Genomic DNA, 21,523 nt, shown 5'->3' with positions numbered 1-21,523 from the left:
GTATGTGAGGGTGTCTAAGCATGCCTGTGCACACAGTCTCATAGCTGTATATCTGCAGTGTGAGATATAAGGTTCTGCTGTCTTTCACTTCTGGTCTGATGAGATTTGGTGATGTCACGACTGTGCTGCACACTGTTCTCCTAGCTGGTGGCTCTAACATGAGGAAGCAAAGCCCTGCTACTACAAAGATGAACACCTCTACATAGAGACACAGTGAAGAACAAAGCATGGCAAGTCATAAATGTAGACTGGTGACAAGTCACTTGCAATATGCCTGTTTTTTATTTTTTATTTTCTTTTGGGGAGGGCACGGCTTCCAAAGCTCAGTTCCTCTTTAATAAGAAACGATAGTAGCTGTTAGCAACGCCGCTATCAACATTTTTGCATCTGTATTTTTGCAGGCGTATTAATCACTCTCACAGACAGGATCTCCTGATTCATCACCTGTTCCTGGCACATCTCCCACATTCCAAGATTTCACCTATTCCATCCACCCTAGTGGGAGGATTATATGGCCCCAGGGGAAGAAGAGCTCTGTTCTATAAATACAGCCAGTGATAACATGTGACTAGCAGAGCTGGATTATCATGGTAATCTTTAATTTTTTTATGCATATATTTTCCAAAAGCTTTAAATGACACTTTATTTATCTAGTACCCAGAATAGAATCCAATAATGTGATTCTACCTGTCACCAAAATCAGCTCATACTCTGTAAAGAATTATGAGGGATGCTAGTTGGACTGTGCAATAGTTCTGTGCATTGGATAATGTGTATGGTGATTAGGGTTAAAGCTGGTGATGGTACATAAGGTGTATGGTGATTAGGAATAAAGCTGGTGATGGTACATAAGGTGTACGGTGATTAGGATTAAAGCTGGTGATGGTACATAAGGTGTACGGTGATTAGGATTAAAGCTGGTGATGGTACATAAGGTGTACGGTGATTAGGATTAAAGCTGGTGATGGGACATAAGGTGTACGGTGATTAGGGTTAAAGTTGGTGATGATACAAAAGGTGTACGGTGATTAGGAATAAAGCTGGTGATGGTACATAAGGTGTACGGTGATTAGGAATAAAGCTGATGATGATACATAAGGTGTACGGTGATTAGGGTTAAAGTTGGTGATGGGACATAAGGTGTACGGTGATTAGGGTTAAAGCTGGTGATGGGACATAAGGTGTACGGTGATTAGGGTTACAGTTGGTGATGGGACATAAGGTGTACGGTGATTAGGAATAAAGCTGGTGATGGGACATAAGGTGTACGGGGATTAGGAATAAAGCTGGTGATGGGACATAAGGTGTACGGTGATTAGAGTTAAAGCTGGTGATGGTACATAAGGTGTATGGTGATTAGGAATAAAGCTGGTGATGGTACATAAGGTGTACGGTGATTAGGGTTACAGTTGGTGATGGTACATAAGGTGTATGGTGATTAGGGTTAAAGCTGGTGATGGGACATAAGGTGTACGGTGATTAGGGTTACAGTTGGTGATGGTACATAAGGTGTATGGTGATTAGGAATAAAGCTGGTGATGGTACATAAGGTGTACGGTGATTAGGGTTACAGTTGGTGATGGTACATAAGGTGTATGGTGATTAGGAATAAAGCTGGTGATGGTACATAAGGTGTACAAAGATTAGGAATAAAGCTGGTGATGGGACATAAGGTGTACGGTGATTAGGGTTCAAGCTGGTGATGGGACATAAGGTGTACGGTGATTAGGGTTCAAGCTGGTGATGGGACATAAGGTGTACGGTGATTAGGGTTAAAGTTGGTGATGGGACACATTGTCTTTCTCTGCTTCCTCCCATTGTATTGTGATCTGTGATAAGAAAATGAAAAGCTGAGGGCAGGAACCGCTCCCTCTTCTCGTCCTGTGCACACAAACACTAAGACACTTGTATACAGCTAGATCAATCAGTAACCACATTGGGATTATCCACAAATAACTAGAATTCTGCCTCTGAGAATAGAGCAAGAACTTGCTTATACGTGCTGCAGCCCTGTATGCTCTTCTGCGGTGATCCGCGGTGGATTGCTTTTTAGAGGAGCTTGACAGACAGTGAGAAGGTAATTTGTCGCCTCCTCGCTGCCTGTTTTAACACTCTAAACGCCAACCCGCTGCACTGTTGCGCCATTTACTTGAATGGGTCACCTGCCGAAAGCAACATACTGCTTGACGTTTTGCAGTGGCCATGAAGCAAAGAATGTGTACAGCCCTAAGCAGCTGCATGCCCTGACGGTCAGGGGGCAGTAAAATGACAGGTGGCTGAGCCCCCTGGCCACTTGTGTGAAGGAGCCCTAGGAGATTCATGAAAATCTCTTTATTATACATACCTGCCAAACAAATGCACTGGTACACTGGGATGGTTTTCCCTATTGTCTTTCAAATCTACTTCTAAGGGCTCTTGAATGTGGCTATAGGTTAGGGCATACAACCTTACAAAGTCAAAGATGCCTGTTGTTGTCATCAATAATGCATTAAAAACCAGTGCTTATGGTAAAGTCCACAGTCCCTTTAAAGGTTCATATCCAAAATCACAAGACAACTTCCATGTATGAATTATTGTGTTCTTCTCATGGTCTCACCAGACAATTAAGAAAACAATCAATACATGTGTTTTCTCTTGAGTCGGTGTTCAGTGTGATTCCACTGAGTTTCTCTCCCACCATGCAAAGAAAAACATAAATCGCATATAGTGTAGTAAATTGGAATATATGCTCTAACATAGATTAAATAGGCAACAACAATTTGTGCTAAACTTATTTCCACCATGTGAAGACTCTTGTTATCCACCACATCTACCCTTACCCTCAATCGAAACAATGCATGCAGTATTACAAATAATAATCCTTTATGCAGCTTTGAATAGACGCTCGTCGCATACTTCTCTTTCATATGTCGTTCAGTGGGAGCGCGACCTGGGAGTGGCTGTGGATCCGGGGGACTGGAATAAGGTCTGGTCACTCATAGCTAAATGCTCATTTAATACAACCATGCTGGAGGCGGCTTACAAGGTATTGTTTCGTTGGTATTGGGTTCCGGCCCGTTTGGGACAGGCAAATCCTGCCTGCAGTGATCGATGCTTTCGGGGTTGTGGCCATCATGGTGATGTATTGCATATCTGGTGGTCATGCCCGAGGCTGCTTTGTTTTTGGTCTCGTGTGTTTGGCCTCCTTTTCACTTTGTTCCATCTCTCCATACGCCGGGATGCTCGGTATGCTTTGCTTCATTGTCCCATCCCGGGCCTCTTGGCTCATCAGCAGAAGTTGGCTTCCTATTTGTTTTTGTCGGCCTCTAGAACAATTGCTCAGACCTGGAAGAGCCCGTTTGTCCCTCTTCAGGGGGTGCGGGACCGTATGACCACTATGATGCTCAATGAACAGATGTCGAGTATCTGCAACGACTCCCAATGTAAATTCTTGAAAATATGGGAGCCGTGGCTGCAATATACCTTTCCCACGCTCCCCCCGGCTAGTCTGGAGATGTGATGTTGTTCGGCTTTGGCGTTCTTGGATCCCTGCTCTTGGTTTGGTTATATTTTTTCTTTCGTACTTCTCCACTTCTCCTTCCTTTCCCTCCCCCCCTTTTTTTTTTTTCTTTCTGTTTGCTTTTGGTGTGGCAGTGGACAGCTGCCTTTAGTCTGAGTTATTCTCAGTGTTATATTTATGTTTTGTTATTTAAGTGCCATTGATAGCCCCTGCGTGGGCGATCTTTTGCCCTGTTGGTGTTAGAGCACTGATTTCTTTAATTTTCTACTTCTTTTATGTGCAATTGATAGCCCCTGCGTGGGTGTGATTTGTTGCTCCTGTGTTAATTGTTATTAATTAATAAAAACCATTGAAATACAAATAATAATCCTTCCAATAGCAAGAGTTTTCACGTGGGGGAGATAAGGTTAGCACACATTTTTGTTGCCTATTTAATCTATATTTTCTAATTTACTACACTATATGCGATTTATGTTTTTTTTGCATGGTGGGAGAGGAACACAGTGGAATCACACTGAACACTGACTCTCAAGAGAAGACACAATTGTATTGATTGAAAGTAGGGATGCCGGTATTGGTATCGGTGCCGATACCAAGTATTTTTTTGAGTACTCATACTTGTGAAATTACTCCTTAACCGATACTTTGCAGTGCGATTTGTGTAATGGACGAAAATTGCACCGCAAAGGCCAGGATTGGATTCCTGTCCAAATTGCATGCAGTTTCCCCACTGCTCCTGTGTGAACCCAAGCTTGTCATAGTCCGAGTTCACACAGGAGCGGTGTGGAAAACCTCCCCGCAGGCATCCCATGCCGGATCTCAGTGGTAGGAGAGGAGAGAAAGCAGTGGGGATTTGAAATCCTTGCCACTGTCTTTCCTCTCCTTGCAGGGATGACAGTTCGGGCTGGAGGGCTGTTAATTGGTCAGCACCATCACATGGACAGTGCTGACCAATCAGATGCCGTCTAGCCTGTACTGTCATCACTGCAAGGAGAGGCTCCATAAGAATGCTCCATATTCTCAACGGTAGGAGAGGAGAGAAAGCCGCTGGGATGTCAAATACCCAGACCTGTGAATCGGCTTTCTCTCCTCTCCTTGCAGTGATGACACTTCAGGCTAGACGGTATTTGATTGGTCAGCACCAACTGTGTGACGGTGCTGCTGACCAATCAAAAGTCCTGCAGCCCGAACTGTCATCCCTGCAAGGAGAGGAAAGAAAGCGGTGGGGATTTCAAATCTCCGCCACTTTCTCTCCTTTCCTACCACTGAGAATATGGAGCATCTGCCTCCATAGTACACATCACCACTCGCTCACTCTCCACTGCGGGAAACCTCCCTGCACCTCTCGTGTGTGAATTTGACAAGCCTGGGTTCACACAGGAGCAGTGGGGAAACCGCATGCAATTAGGACAGGAATCGCATTCCTGTTCAAATCACATGCAATTCTTTGTGATGCAAATTGTGTCCATTAATGCAAATTGCACTACAAAGTATTGGTAATTATTATTGGTGAATACTTGACCAAAAGTATCGGTTCTCATACTCGCCGATAAAAATACCGTATTGGTACATCCCTAATTGAAAGGCTTTATTTTCTGCATTGTTTGATGAGAACTTGAGAAGAACACAATGATTCAAATATGGAAGTTGTCTTCTGATTTTGGATATGAACTTTTAGCTCTCATGCACACTTAACATTTGGATAACACTGGTAACGTTAGCTGTGTAAAGTCACGTTAAGAACGTGAGTTTTTCAGCATTTAGCGGCGTTTTCCACATTTTCTGTTTTTTTTACCATAAAAAAAATATTTTTTTTTGGTCAAAAAAAGTCCAAAAAATGCCGGTTAGCGGTGTTTTACCACATTATGCCACATTTTTCAGTGTTAGAGCGTTTTTACAGCTAACAAACTCTGATAGAAACTAGTCCTGGGTTTTTTTCCAGTCCAAAAACGTTGATTACAGTCTGTGTGCATGGACACATAGGATAACATGCTGGGGGTTTACTGGCTTTAAAAAAAAAACATCAAAAGCCAAAAACAGCCACTGTAAAAATGTCAAGTGTGCATGAGGGCTTAAAGGGACTGTGGACTTTACCATAAGCGCTGGTTTTTAATGCATTGTTGACTTGAACTGCCTGGGGGGTAGTTTATTTCCAGCAGCTGGGAATTACTTTTGTAAATGTTCAGGCGCTGAGTACTTGGTTTCAGGGAATCACAGTTGCAGCGGCATTTTGTCTGACACACATTATAGAATACACATTGTGCACCTATATGCGCATAACTGCCACCTCTCGTGTTTACACATGCACGCATATGGACATATTTTTCAAGCCGTAAAATTTTACATTTTAAAAACTACACTGGGATTAAAAAGTAATATAATCTGACTTCAGCCAAAACATTTTTTCTTTTACTTTTATGAAGAGTGGGAAAAGGTTAAAACTATCAGTTTTTAATGTTGTTGGTGTTCCTGTTTTTTCTTCCTGTTTTGTCTGACACCCGTCACCTAGATGGGAAATGGAAGGGAATTATCTTTTTTTTTAATGGGGACACAGAGAGAAATATAATTCTTGCAGAGGATCCACACCTTCGTCCCACTAATATGCTATTGATTTCTGTCCCTTTGGGGATATTTTTCCCTCATTTCTATTCTGTCTGACACCTGGGCAGGAAATGAGGGGAAACATTCTTCACTCTGCCCCAGGGGAGATTTACCCTAATTTCCTGTTCTGTCTGACACTCTTTAAATAAGATGTAAGAAGAAATCTTCGAAATGGGGGCACAGAGAGCATGCAATCCCTCCCAATTTACCCATAATGAAATAAAAACATTGGGCTTGAAGTGACGTTATTACGGGGATCTGTCAGATTGTGACATGCCCTGACAAATTTTATTTATCAAATGACTATTTTGGAAGCTACCCCTTTTCACAGAAACACTTGTCAACTATAGAACAGTCTACATTCCTCAGTGTGACATCAGTGCTTCCTCTAATCTCCTTCATCCTTCCTGAAGACAAACAGAATTGTCAGGGGAAGAGCCTACAACAGATATGAAGGACGGACAATTAGCCGAGGGTCTGGCTGTTTCTGTGAAAATATGAAGCCTTAAAAAAAGCTACAGTTGTGCTCAAAAGTTTGCACAACCTGGCAGAATTATATAAAAAAAAACTGCCTTTAATTTCAGGTTAGTGATTATATGACGCCATTTATTATATCATGGAAAAAGAGCACAATACAACGATGCTTGAACAAAAATGAGCTGCATGATTGAGTTACCAAAGAGAAGCCTTTACTACACCAATGCCACAAAAAAGCCTGTCGAAGAATGTCAAGGTGTTGTCAGGCACATTATAAGCAGCTTTTTTGAGGCATTGGCGCAGCAAAGGCTTCTTTCTGGCAACTCGACCATGCAGCTCATTTTTGTTCAAGTATCAGTGTATTGTACTCCTTGAAACAACCACACTGTCTTTCTAGAGCAGCGGGCCAACTCAATATTGAACCCTACGGACTAAGACTGGGATGCCATTAAAGTTCATGTGCGTGTAAAGAAAGGCGTCCTAATACTTTTGGCAACATAGTGTATATATGTATTTAGTGTATTCTCATATTTTGTCATCCAATACAGTGCCCTCTTGTCTGTTATTTGTACAAGCCTTACTAGACTTCAATATACAGGGTTTATGTCATTGACTGTGTTGCTGTGTATTTCTTTGAGGCAGTATTATTGCTGAGCACTAAGATGTTGTCGGTGATCTCCTTGAAAACTCAGGCGATTTACTAATACTGGAGAGTGCAAATCTAGTACAGCTCTGCATAGAAACCAATCAGATTCCAGTTTTTTGTCAAAGCTTCATTGAACAAGTTGAAGTTAGAAGCTGATTGGCTACCATGCTCAGCTGAACCAGATTTGGCACTCTCCAGTTTTAGTAAATCAACCCCAAAGTGTCCAATTGTTTTCAAAGCAAACCGTGGCACAACAGCAACCCCGTTGTATGAACTGACACCATTGGAAACAAGGCCTTTTGCCTTGTCCATGATTTTAGTCTTCATGGAAATAGCTGACAGCATAACCCTAACACAGCTTGGTGTGAACAGTAGCATCAGGTTTTTTTTCATAATTAGAACATTGCATGCTAAATAGGGTATAATTGTAACACTTCCAGCTTATTACCTCTCACTAGGAATGTTCCAGAGGTGGATGCTGTTTGAGGTAGTCATTTTTTAGAGTCTTTTAGGATTCTATTGCTATATAAAATAAAAAGTGCGCTATCCTTTAAATCATGAATGTACATATAAAAAGCAAATTCGCCAGTCAGTGCAATAAAGCAAGTGAAATAAATGTACACAACTTATATAGACTATAAATCACACCAATAAAGACATCAAAATAAAAAGTTCTTATGCATAAAAAGTCCAAAAACGTGACAAAAGTGCTCTCTGCTTGTAAATTTCACATAAAGTGCTCCTGTGTTTAAAAGTGCTCCTTGAAGAAAAGAGTGGCCTCTTAACAGAAGTGATCTCAAATTATGGAGATTTTTCTCCATTTTCTATCCTGGGGACACATTTCTCATTTGAAAATCATAAAATAAATAGTGTAGTACCGGTTTGAACAATGAGACTCAGCTGGTCCACTCCTTCTTCATATCCCCGGGGAGAAAACTGAAGCTTGATTTCAAAGGCCTGGCCCCTGCGGACAACCAGTTTCTGACAACCAATGTCTCCCGTACGATGATTGCGATTATTGTTGCCACAGTCCAGGTCACTGTTCTCTAGGTACAGAGCTAAAATAGAGAAGAAGAATCAAGTAAGTATACTCCATAACAGCATGTATTTTTAAAGTGTATGTACAGCAAAAACTTTTTTTTTTAACCACAGTGCAGGAGCGGGTTGCCGTTCATAAACGGCGCCCGCCATTACAGCCTGTGCACGCTCCCTGGGAGCGCGCGGCACTTCGATCTGGTGCTAAATAAAGTTTTATGTCTCAAAAAAATGCAAAAAAATTCATATGGATACAGTGTTGCATGACCGCGCAATTGTCATTCAAAGTGTGACAGAGCTGAAAGCTGAAGATTGGCCTGGACAGGAAGGGGGTAAAAGTGTCCGGACTTGAAGTAGTTAAGTTTGGACAAGAGTGGGGAAGGGTTAAAACCCGAGTTAAGCCTTTCAGTTGATGAGATTCACATTCCAACAACCTGCTAGAGATTCTGTATATAGCCCTACAGAACAGACATATAATTTATTACTGACTCTGTTCCAGTCCTCCTGGAAGTTTTGGATCCCCCGTCCCCCCCTTGCCTGTTCCAGCCCATCCGGTTACATTCTCCATAACATAAAACAAATACAAAACCCAAGTTCCTCCTAATGAGCACAGCAGGTGTGCAGAACTCAAGTTCAGGGATTTCACTAATAGAGTCCCCGAGAGACATAGGAAACTGTCGGGTTGGTCAACTCTCCGTCATCATTTAAAAATGTAAAGCTCAGTTTTGTGTGGAGTGACACTTTAAATATCGACGTAAGAGTGCTGAAATAGTTTTGTTATTGGGTCTGTTTGTGGGAAGGGTTTGGTATGGTGGGTGGGGGGCACAGCTCCTATACACACCCAGAACGTACGCACTCTGGGACGCTGGCGGTGGGATTAGTGAGTGTAATGTGAGTTTTCCAATATGTCATCGCTGGTCAGGAGAGCACAGCTCAGTGCAGACATAGGACAACCTCCGCAGTCTACTCCTCATTACACATCACACTACCTACACTGCGCCATTGTTCTTCAGCCTCTCGCCAACTTAACTGCTATCTGCCCTCTCCAGTCCTTTCCTGCCCAGCCTGCCATTAACCCTGTCCTCACACATGTTCTTTACAGTCCATTTTTGCTTTCAGATTAAAAAGTTAAAGTGCTACTAAACCCACTGCAGTAATATCAGTCTGTATATGCAGTAAAGCATGCTTGTTATATTCACTGTGGAACCTAAGGGGTTAATCCCCTGCATTGTGTTTGATCCCATCTTCTCTGATCTCCCCCTTCTTCTACTGTCCCAAATATATCTGCTGATAGAACAGAGCCTTGGGGGCAAGCTGTACATGCTCAGTTTGGTGTGTATTGCTAGAGTGTTTTTAGGGTGTATACGATCAACACAGGGCCAATCAGCACTGTCCAGACGGAGGGTCAGGGGTTATGCAGCCTCATAGGACATTCAGGGGAGAATGAAAAATCCTCCAACTTACAAGCTTTAACCAGTGCTCTGCTGAACATTGATAGAAGTCACAAGACTGCTGTAACTACTACTTAAAATAGGTATTTAGCAGTTTATACTAAAATAATTGCATTTCCATGTTTTGTGGGAGACCAGATATAGTGCATGCAGGGTCCTGGGTTTAGTAAAACTTTAAGCTGGCCACAGATGGATGGAAATTCAGCTGGTTCAGCAGGGGCCATCTGAATTTTGATCCATCTATGGTCATTCCTGCTTGACATAAGTCAATCTAATGATCAACTTCTGTCAAGCGGAATTGTTGGACGTTTTTCTGGATCAGCCAGCTACAGCCAATCAGTTGCAGGCACTGATCAGTGTATTCTGACAGCGGAAGAGTCCCAGCTGTCAGAATACAATTTCTCCACCCACCTCACTTATGTTCATTTTTTTCATCTGCTTTTTTTTTTTAAACAATTACTTTATGGGCAGCCGTAGTTTACATTTTCAGAAAGAAAATGATGTAGTGCTTATTCCCATAGGAGCCGCTGGATTTCAGGCCTTTTCCCTCACACAGCCAGGCAACATGAATTGTCCACAAACTCCAAACATGTTCAGAAAACAGTCTAGTGCAGTGGTTCTCAACCTGTGGGTCGCAACCCCTTTGGGGGTCGAACGACCCTTTCACAGGGGTCCCCTAAGACCATCAGAAAACACATATTTCCGATGTGTAAAGAGCAGCTACTGTGTAGAAAGAAGCTGCTGTGTTGAAAGCAGCTACTCTGTTAAAAGCAGCTACTGTGTTGAAAGCAGCAGTATTGGAGGTAAAACGACACTCATGAAATATAATTACTGGGTAAATAATTTTATGGTTGGGGGTCACCACAACATGAGGAACTGTATTAAAGGGTCACGGCATTAGGAAGGTTGAGAACCACTGGTCTAGGGGGTTTTTGTTTTGTTTTATTTTTGGGTAGAACTTGGATAGGGATTAGGTGCACATTGGATGCCCCAAACTGAAGAACTGCTGCAAACTATTTACAAATAGTGGAGAACCTGCTAAAGTCTCTGGCTGCTGTAGAGTGCTTCAAACAGAGCTGCACACCAATGAGAATGATGCAACAGAGTGTAAAATGAACAAAAGCTCCAAAAAGTTAAAGTTGTCTAGCTGTATTGCATGGTACCTGTCTGGTCTCGACCCAGGCTAGAGATATTGGGGTGCCCCTGGCTGTCTTGCACTGCACTCAAGCTGTCTTCTAGGTCCTAGATATGTGTGGCATTTCACTACACAGTCTTCTCTATGACTCTGGGTGGGATGGCTGGTAGGTACTCACTTAGTCCCTTTAAATGGCTCCTTGAATCCAGGAGCTGCTGCAGAGGCCTTGCTGCTGTACAGCCCGATTCTGGCTTAGAGTCCTCAACTAAGCCTAGCTGGAACTATGGATGAGTAATGTCCTGGAGCCTTCTTCTCTTTCTCTTTCTCTGACTTCTCTCTCTCTTCTGCTCCAGAGGCAGAGCCCCAGCATAGGTGGTCCCTCCAGACGACTGGACCCCAAATTCTGCTCCCAGACTGCCTGCCCCTGAGTATTTATGGCTCATCTCCACCCCCTTCTTGGCCCTGCCTCCCCAGGGATTGGTGGAAGCTTTTATTATTATTATACAGTATTTATATAGCGCCAGAAGTTTGCTCAGCGCTGTATATTATAGTGTGGGACAGAACATGAGACAATACAGTAACAAAACAATATACGAGGGGTTAGAGGGCCCTGCTCTTTCGAGCTTACAATCTAGGAGGGAGGGGATAGTGGTACAAGAGGAAGTGGCTGTGGGGGATGGAGTGGTAGGAGGAGTGGAGGAGATCGGCTGTTAAGTGAGGGTGGGGTAGGCTTCCCTGAAGAGATGGGTTTTCAGGGTGCGCCTAAAAGTGAGGAGGTTAGGTGACAGTCTGATGGATTGGGGTAGTGAGTTCCAGAGGATGGAGGAAGTCCTAGAGAAGTCCTGCAGTCGGGAGTGGGAGGAGGAGACCAGGGAGCTAGAAAGTAGGAGGTCTTGTGAGGAGTGAAGAGTACGTGTTGGGTGGTATTTGGATATCAGGTCGGTGAGGTAGTTTGGGGCAGCGTTATGAATGGCTTTGTACGTCATTGTTAGTATTTTGAATTCCATGCGTTGGGCAATCGGAAGCCAGTGGAGGGAATGACAAAGGGGGGTAGCTTCATAAATATTGAGGCTGCAGCCTCTGTCCCTCCACCCACTTGATTGTGGAATTATCCAGAATGTTCCAGAAGACAAGGGGAGGTAACAAGACCACAACCTGTGAAGCACTTTACAGCCTTCCAAACCAATTAACCCCTGCCCTGCTGGCTACAGAGGAGCTAAACTAAAGTTACCTTCTCTAGAAACCTAGGAGGGTACTACAATGAACAGGTGAACACCCAGCACCTTCCCTCCCCACCGTTACCTCTGTGGGCAATACAGTTTTACCATCCATGTAGCCCAGTGGATCACTCCTGAGGTTTGAAATCCGTGCTGTTCAAATAGATTCTAGGTGCATCAAAAAGCAGTGGTCTCTCTGCAGATTTCTGACACGCCCAGGGGTGGACTGACCATTTGGAAACTTGGGCACTGCCCGAGGGCCCGGGGTGAGTAGGGGGCCCCATGAGATGCCCCTGGTACCTTTTTCATAGGCTTTTTCGAGTTTGGGCAAGGACACATGGGCCCCATGATCCCCTATTGCCCGGGGGCCCCATGAGTTGTCAGTCTTCCTGCTTAGTCAGAGCTAGAGCTCTCCAATCAGCTGCACACTTGAGCTTTGTATCAGACTGGAGTTGGGCTTTAAAGTGTATGGACTTTAAGCCACGGTTCACACTGAATGTGACTTTGATATTTGCCCTACTTCACTTGAAGTAGCGCAATTTCAAAGCTGCAGGTTAGTGCAATTTCAGGTGCGACCAGGGGCGGACTGACAACTCATGGGGCCCCCGGACAATAGGGGATCATGTGGCCCCTGTGTCCTCACCTACACTCAAACCACTCCCAAAAAAGTCTATGAAAGGTACCAGGGGCATCTCATAGGGCCCCCTACTAACCCCAGGCCCTCGGGCAGTGCACGAGTGTCCGAATGGTCAGTCCGCCCCTGGGTGCGACTTGCCTGACATCTGTGCAATTTTCATGCTGAAAATAGTAAAGGAACAATTTTCAAAATCGATGCAAGTCTGGACCGATTTGAACGGGTCCATTGCTGATATTAGGGTGCGACTTGTCATGCGATTTGGAACCCACAAGTCACTGGTGTGAACCGGGGCGCAAGCAGATATCCAGCCAAAATTACAGAATACAAATAAATACCCTGTTAAAAGATAATTTAACAAAACCAGCATTGTCTGCAATACTCAGTTTCAATCTCAATGTTTCCCCAGCCACTAGATGTCCTCAGTGGTCATCAGTCCACATCAGTCTGATGACCACCATCATTCAGCCCACATCTCTGAGCCCAGGTTGTCCTTGGCCCGCCCTTGCTTGTCACTGGACAGTGAAAGGAGAAGCAGCACAGTGAAAAGTTCATCTCTGGCACTCTACTTTTTATCAGCATGCCTCTTGTCAGCACATGAACTGATTGGCTCCTTGTGCTGCTTCTTCCTCTCACACTAGTTCTGCTGTACAGTGGCTGATATCAAGTCACATTCAGATACTTACACTGCTTGCATTGAACAAGCTGATTTATAAATGAATTCAGAACTGTATTCACTTATGTCATTTAAACCTACCTGGCATTTGGCTTTAAGGCGTATGTAATCCCTATCAATGAACATTGTTCCCTTTTGTTCTGTTCAGCATACCACAGAAAGAATCTTATTACATCTATTTAATGAGTGCCAAAAATACATCTGAGTCTTATCAGAAATTTTAGGCGCTGATAACATCTTGTGTTACACTTGTACCAGGTAGACTGTTCCTGTTCCAGGTAATCTCTGTGGACTGTAGAACACCTCCGGTTTGTCATGAAGAAGAGGAAAGGGGAAGGTGTTCTGTAGTCATAAAACACCTTCTGTGTTAGGTGAATGACAACACTGCTCCTCTGTAAACATAGCATGCTCAGTGTTGTCACCAAAGACAGGAAGTGTGCTATTGGCAAGATTACCTGGTGAAAACAAAGGTAAAAAAAAAAGAAAACTGATGCAGCCACCACATCCAAAGTTGGCCATGTACACACCATGGTATATAATCCAACAAACAATATATATAACCTGATTGAACAATCTCCTTTAGATTACCAAAACAATGTACTATGAAGATGCACCTAAACAATCCATTTGGTTTGTGTCCAATCAGGCAGACATTTGCACTGCATAGCTGTTGGTGGATCTAAAGGACATTCAGATTGTATAGTTCAGGGGCAGGCAACTTTGAAGAAGTGGAGATCTACCTGAACAACATGGGAGAAGTCAAAGATCACCGGGCACGGTGTCACCTCCTCACACCTGATTTAAACCTCTAATTGCAGTACTACTGTATCACAATCGGGTGCATTGCACGCCAATCATTGGTTTAAATCAGGTGATGAGGAGGCAACGTATCACCTCCTAACCATCTGTCAAACACACACGTATTGCTTTTCAGAGGAGCAGCAGTGCCTACTGCACTTATGAATGCATTTGGCAGTGGCACCCTTAGGGCTCAGTCATACGTAAAGTTGGGGGGTGGTACAGGGGCGGACTGACAACTCATGGGGCCCCCGGGCAATAGGGGATCATGGGGCCCCTGTGTCCTTGCCCAAACTCAAAAAAGCCTATGAAAAAGGTACCAGGGGCATCTCATGGGGCCCCCTATTGACCCCGGGCCCTCAGGCACTGCCCGAGTTTCCAAATGGTCAGCCCGCCTCTGGGGTGGTAAAACCCTGCAGTTAAGTCATGGTTTTACCACCCCAATCCCTACCCCCCTTTAGCTGCTGAGGCAGCAGCAAAAGGTGTACACAGGCCACAGCAGGAATGACACCCCCCTGTTGCTTTTGGCAGGTGCTACCGCCTGCCAATCAAGACCCATTCAAGTAAATGGGACCACTCTGCAAGCAACCCGCAAATGCATGCTTCTGCGGGGTCCAAGGGGTTAACACAACGCTGCCTGTTTTAACCCCTTGTTTCCTGTACTGCACAAGGTTGCAGTTGAATGGGTCATGAATGGGTCATGCTTGGCAGGTGCTACACCCACCAACCATGACAGGGCGTATAACTCCAGCTGTGGCTGCAACATGTGTACACCCCTGGCCATTACAGCTAAAAGGGGTGCAGCTGGGGGTGGTAAAAACATGTCTTAACTATGGGGTTTTGCCACCCCTCAAGCTGCAAATGTAAATAAACCCTTACTGTTCTGAGTCCCCTATAAGGCTGCTTACATGCTGATGCTCTGCAGTTTACCTGCACCAGCGGTGCAGCGCAGTGCGTATGCGACTTTCCTGGGTTAGCTGCGCTTTGCCATAGACTTTTATTATATCCTGCAGGTGTGGTGCACTTTCTGAAAGCGTACCAAAATTTCCTGCAGTTTCCCGGAGTTTTGGTGCATTTTCGTAAAGTTAGGCACTAAGTGCGGCAATTCCGGAGGAATGCTGCCGGTATACTGAACCCACAGTGTGGGTAAACTGCAGCACACCAGTGTGAAAGCAGCCCTATACTATTATGCCCAGTGTATTGCTTCACACAGACCTGAAGATCTCTTCTTTCCTGCTGCTGGCACCACTCTGGAGACCTCTAGCAGGGATAAGAGGTGGAGTGCAGTTGGTATCTTCATGGGACAGGAGCCGGCACTACAGAGGAGGCATCAGCTTATACGGCTCCTGCTCCCTACTACAGATCCAACTTTACAAGTAGTCCCTCTGCACTGCACTCTGTCGGATGCTCAGGGATGGTGGGTCAGCAAGCCCAGACAATGATCTACCAGTCACCTGGCTGAGATCTACTGGTAGATCACGATCTGCAGGTTGCTGACCCCCCAGTATAGTGTATGGCCAGCTTTAGATTTACCAAAACTATGTAAACTGATGACAACCCTAAATAATCCATTTGATTTGAATGCAGTCTGCCTGGCCCTTGTATTACCTAGAGTTGTGCTAAAAAGTTTGCATACTCTTGGAGAATTGATAATAGTATGTACCATTTTTAAAGAAAACATGAGTGAGCAGGTAAAACACATTTTTATTATTTCTTATGGGATTCATATTCAACTGCAGGTCATAACAGAATGGCACAATCATAAAACAAAACATAGCAACAAGTAAACAAATGAAATGCCCCCTGTTCAAAAGTCCCCGTAGTTCTTAATACTGTGTATTGCCCCTTTTAGCATCAATGACAGCATGCAGTCTTTTTTAATAGTTGTCTATGTGGCCCCCAATTCTTGCAGGTGGTATAGTTGCCTATTTGTCTTGGCAAAATGCCTCCAGCAGTCTTTAGTCGCTCCAGAACCTTCACCTTTTTCTGCTATAACCACTGGAGGGTTAACTTGGCCTTGTGCTTAGGATTATTGTCATGCTGGAAAGCCCAAGAGCTTCCCAAGCGCAGCTTTCCTGCAGAAGAATGCAAATGTTCTGCCAGTATTTTCTGATAACATGCTGCATTCATGTTGCCAGCAATTTTTGCAAGATTCCCTGTGCCTTTGGGGCTCACACACCCCCAAAGCATCAGTGAGCCACCACCATGCTTCACAGTGGGGATGGTATTCTTGTCACTATAGGCCTTGTTGACCCCTCTCCAAACATAGTGCTTATTGCTATGATCATAAATGTCTATTTTGGTCTGGTCACTCCAGATTACAGTGTGCCAGAAGCTGTGAGGCGTAACAAGGTGTTGTCAGGCATATTGTAACTAGGCTTTTTTTGTGGCATTGGTGCAATAAAGGCTTCTTTCTGGCAACTTGAACATGCAGCTCATTTTTGTTTAAGTATCATTGAATTGTGCTCATTGAAACAACCACACTGTCTTTTTCCTGAGCAACCTCTGTTTCTCCTGAGGTTACATGTGAGTTTCTTTGTATCCCAAACAATTTTTCTGGCAGCTGTGGATGCAATATTTCTTGTTCTACCTGACCTTGGCTCGGTATCAAGCAATCCCTGAATTTTCCATTTCTTAATAAGTGATTGAACAGTACTGACTGGCATATTCAAGGCTTTGGATATCTTTTTATATTCCTTTTCATCTTTATAAAGTTCCATTACCTTGTTACGCAGGTCGTTTGACAGTTCTTTTCTGCTCCCCATGGCTCAGTATCTAGCTTCCACAGTTCATCCACGTAATAACTAACAAACTCATTGACTATTTATAAACAGACACAAATTGCATTTTAAAAAGCCACAGATTTGGGAAATGAACTTTTTTTGCCATTTTAACCTGTGTGTGTCACCTTGTCTGTCTATGCCAAGACCAAACATTCCAGGGTATGGAAACTTTTGATCATGGCCATTTGGGTGATTTTTGTTATAATTATGATTTAAAAAGGAGCCAAACAACTCTGTGATAATAAATGGATCCATATGATCACTATCCTTAAATAAAAGACATTTTTTGGCATGATCAGTCATATTTCCCTTATCAATGCCACAATTTCATGATTTCTGTCAGGGTAGACAAACTTTTGAGAACAACTGTACAGTAGTTGTAAGTAGATCTAATGATGGCCATACATGCTTTGATTTTATTATCTGATCGATTTGCAATTCATTAAAATGATCAAACTGGCAAACAACTGAATAGGCATAGCTTCGTTTCTGATTGATTCAGACTCAATTTAGACTGAATGTGATCAAACTAAGTCCATCACCCAGGGCAGTAAATGATCATGTTGCATCTATCGGTAGCACTGAGATGCTTTTGTTCATGGATTTGATCATATTTTGAACAATTAGATTATGAGATTGCATGGTGAAAATAAAGATGTAATCAATAACCTATGACCATATCTTCCAATTATCGATCAAAATCTAGTTCCCGTGTGTCATATCAATTGATTGGGTTCTTGACTATAGCCCAATTATTTCAATCGGGAGAGGTTGATTGGAAAAGAAATTGATCTTTTGATTGATGCATGTCCAGCCACCATAAATCAGATTGTAGAATAAACTGCAATATATTATTTTTTTTTGCTCCTTGGTTTAGATACACTTTAACGCCCATCCTTTGTTAAAAGTTACATTTTGCTATGCCTTGTTAAAGACATAAGTGTGACCCCCAACGTTAGTAAATCTGACTCTACACTATAGAAATCATCATTATCAGAAAATCTGTCTTCACTTTAGAGAAAGCATCATCGTTAGTAAATCTGACTCCATCATTATTAGTAAATCTGACTCTGCTCTATAGAAATCACCATCATCAGTAAATCTGACTTCATTTATAGAAATCCCTTCCTTGGCAGAAAATTCTGCTCCCCACTATGTCCCCTTAACCCAGGGGCGGACTGACCATTTAGCCACTTGGGCACTGCCCGAGGGCCCTGGGTCAGTAGGGGGCCCCATGAGATGCCCCTGGTACCTTTCATAGTCTTTTTTGGGTGTGGTTTGAGTGTGGGCGAGGACACAGGGGCCCCATGATTTCCTATTGCCCGAAGGCCCCATGAGTTGTCAGTCCGCCTCTGCCTTAAGTCAGTAGGGGGCCCCATGAGATGCCCCTGGTACCTTTCATAGGCTTTTTTGGGTGTGGTTTGAGTGTGGGCAAGGACACAGGGGCCCCATGATTTCCTATTGCCCGGAGGCCCCATGAGTTGTCAGTCCGCCCCTGCCTTAAACCCTTCCAACCCAATCCTGATGTCCCTTTAACTGGGTCCTTATTCCTCCTCATGTGACTCCTGATTGTCTGAGGATCAGGAGACAGTCCCACCAGCTCCCAATCATTACTAGAGTCCATCTGACAGCTTGGTCACCATGCTGGGAGTGCGCAGTGCGCACCTCTCAGCACAGAAACCTCTGCCACCTATGGATGGATATGTGTGGCATGTATACATTAAAGCTCACCCCCTTCACCAATAGAAGAGATAAATTCGAGACATGTGCAATGTTAATAAGGTTCTCGCAATTCTACATGAAAAGCTCTTTAAATTGATCCTTGTTGACCATGAAAAGGCTTCTTGTGACTTCTACAGCATTCCATCTGTGACCTGTCCCATGGCCAGCTTGACCTATACCCATCTCCAAATGTCATCTGTCCTTTCTAGGTCCCAAAGTCTTATCTTGTGTGACAATTTTGACATTCCTTCCTGTTGGTGATCTCTGTTCTCACTTTGGTCTAAAAGTACATCCTTGGCAGGGCTGTGGCTGCATTCAGTGTGTATGGAATTTTAATAGAAAGATCTGCTAGTGTTTATTTTCTAAAGAGCTTCAAAGAGCCTTTATTGAAATTATTACTCATGTTCCCCCCAAGGGGGACACTATGTAGACGAGTTACTGCAATAACATGTTTCCTTCCCAGATCCCTGGTATTAAAGCCTCCTGAAACATAGAGAGTTGCGGTGGCACTTCATAAATAACTAAAATATATTTAAAACATAACATTTTCGGTTGCAGAGCATAATAAAGGCATACGTGACTGCACAAATCAGAAAAAATATATCTGAACAAAGACTATTATGACATCACAGTGTGCTAAATGAACTTTCTGATTCTGTTCTACATTTTTAAAGGTAATACTAAACTGCGAGAATATGGAGGCTGCAATTGACCTCCCCTTCTCCTGAAAATGCCAGTGTTCTGGCTGTTATGGTGATTAAATGACTTCCCTTAAGCAAGTATGTAGATTAGATTCAGATTTGCTAATCTGCATGCCTCTTCCAGGTTAGAGACTCAAAGTATTGAAGTCAAAATAGCAAGACAACCATAGGTGTGCACAGCCTATCGCATTAGGGTGTGCACCCCAAAGCTCAAACACACACGTGTGTGTTTGTGTGTGTATATATATATATATATACACACACACACACTTTTATGGCAGGGTCGGTAATGGGAGATATTTCCTATCTCCCCGCTGGCACACATAGTGATAATGCTAATGTACACAGGGTGATTAGAGTGTGCCAAGGCACACCTGGCGCACCCCTGTGCAGGCAACTGTTATATTAAAATGACGCCAGCAATGCAAAACCTGCATGGCCTCACTGACACATGCAGATTTAGAATTTATGGGGAGACTCTTTCGTTAAAGCATATCTAAACCCGAAAAAAAAATTGCAGCTTTCCAGTCTTTAGATGTGGTGGCTGCATTAGTTTTATATTTAAGGCTTTTTTTCCTTTATTTTCACCTGGTGATCTTGTAAGTAACACACTTCCTGCTGCTTGTTGGCTACGCTTACTTCTCAACTGAATCCATGGAGGAAGCCACCATATCTAAACTGTGGTAGGCTGCAATATATTACATTTATTGTGTTTAGTTATATTTAATGCTCTTCTCCTGCTTCTCTTTCTAAAGCTGTGCTTTTCATATACACTGTATTATTGAACTGCATTCCGTTTATAAAGGGGTCTCTTTGCAGAGGTCTGACGAACCCCTGAGTCAGAGCTGGGGCTCTTCAATTAGCTACGAGGTGACAGAGCTTGCTAGGGCTTTATAGCTTTGCAATAAGGGGACGTAACTACCGTTAGGCCCCATTTACACAGGACACTTCTGAATGATGGAAACTGACTGCTGGAAAACGCCTGTTTAGCCGCGTTTGCATACCGCGTTTATGCGCACTTTGAGCATTTTTGTTTAAAACCGTTTTTTAAAGATAACTTCAGGAGACCTTCCAAAATGTCCAGAATGTACTGAAAAACTGTAAGAAATTAACTATTTCAGACATTTTGTGAGAAATAGAGAGAGCAGAAGCAGAGAGAGCAGTATTTGTTGAGATTAGCTGTTTTCTTTTTGTTTTTTTTGTGGTGTTTGGATGTGTTCCAGCTCATTTCTGTGCAGAAATTATTGCAGCAGTGTCTAACATATTTTTTTTCATGCAAAAGTATGGTGTGCTTAGTCCATTTGAGTACCAGGAAAACGCTTTGCATGCATTTTTCATGATGAAAAAAGGCTCTGGACAGCATCTGGAAATGGAAGAGTTAAAAAAAATTTCAAACACAAACGCCTATAAATGCGGTTAGCTGCGCTTACAAGCGTTTTGTGTTTGAAACGCTGATAAAATCGACTGCTGAACGCAAGTTTTCTGCGTTCAAAAAAACGACTGTAAACTCAACTGCCTGTAAACAACTCTAAATGACATAGTGTACATGGACACATAGGAAAACATTAGGGTGAGTTCAGGGGCTGCTGAAGAAAACACTGAACATCTCCTAAACGTGATTTTATCAGCTGCCGTGTACATGAGCCCTTACAGTACCAGATTACTGCTGTTGAGGTCAGCCCAAGGTTGTTGACATGAGAGGTGATTCAAGTTTTCAGTGCTGACAGATCTGTGGCAGTATCTTCAGCACTTAGCTGTCAACACAAGTATTCCGGATGAAATGTCTGAAACAGAAGTGCCACACTGTAACATTCAAGTCCAGATGTACAGTAAGTTTATTATAAAGATGGATTGTTACCAGGATCCAGCGCGTTCCGGGGGCTTAGCTCTGCCTCCTTCATTAGGGAACCATGTACACGCACACTGAGATCAATAAATAATCGGGAGTTATGATGGTGGCTGAATTCCCGCAGCATTCATTAGCAGCAACTTACGGTATATCTGGACTTGAACAATAAGGTGTGGCACTTCTATTTTAATCTTTTTCATCCTCATTACAACCCAAGGAAATCTTGGAAATCCTACAGGTTCAGCGGGTTCCAGTGCCTCTTACCCAGTGTTTCTCAACTTTTTTCCAGTTAAGGCACC

The 21,523-nt window shown here is 43.3% G+C and overlaps 1 protein-coding gene across 1 annotated transcript in view; it reads right to left on the bottom strand.

Annotated features, from left to right (window-relative positions):
* TGM2 (transglutaminase 2) overlaps positions 1–21,523 on the bottom strand; it is a 120,601-nt gene that overhangs the window by 91,179 nt on the left and 7,899 nt on the right. Inside the window, exon 2 of the mRNA XM_089673366.1 lies at positions 8,102–8,281. Coding sequence (XP_089529492.1) covers positions 8,102–8,281 — 180 coding nt within the window. The remainder of the gene's footprint in view (positions 1–8,101; positions 8,282–21,523) is intronic.

This window comes from Staurois parvus, unplaced genomic scaffold (assembly GCF_062004578.1).
Source record: "Staurois parvus isolate SC_StPar_1 unplaced genomic scaffold, SC_StPar_1.0 ptg000137l, whole genome shotgun sequence".
Classification (NCBI taxonomy): domain Eukaryota; kingdom Metazoa; phylum Chordata; class Amphibia; order Anura; family Ranidae; genus Staurois; species Staurois parvus.
This window is presented reverse-complemented; position numbering and strand designations above follow the sequence as displayed.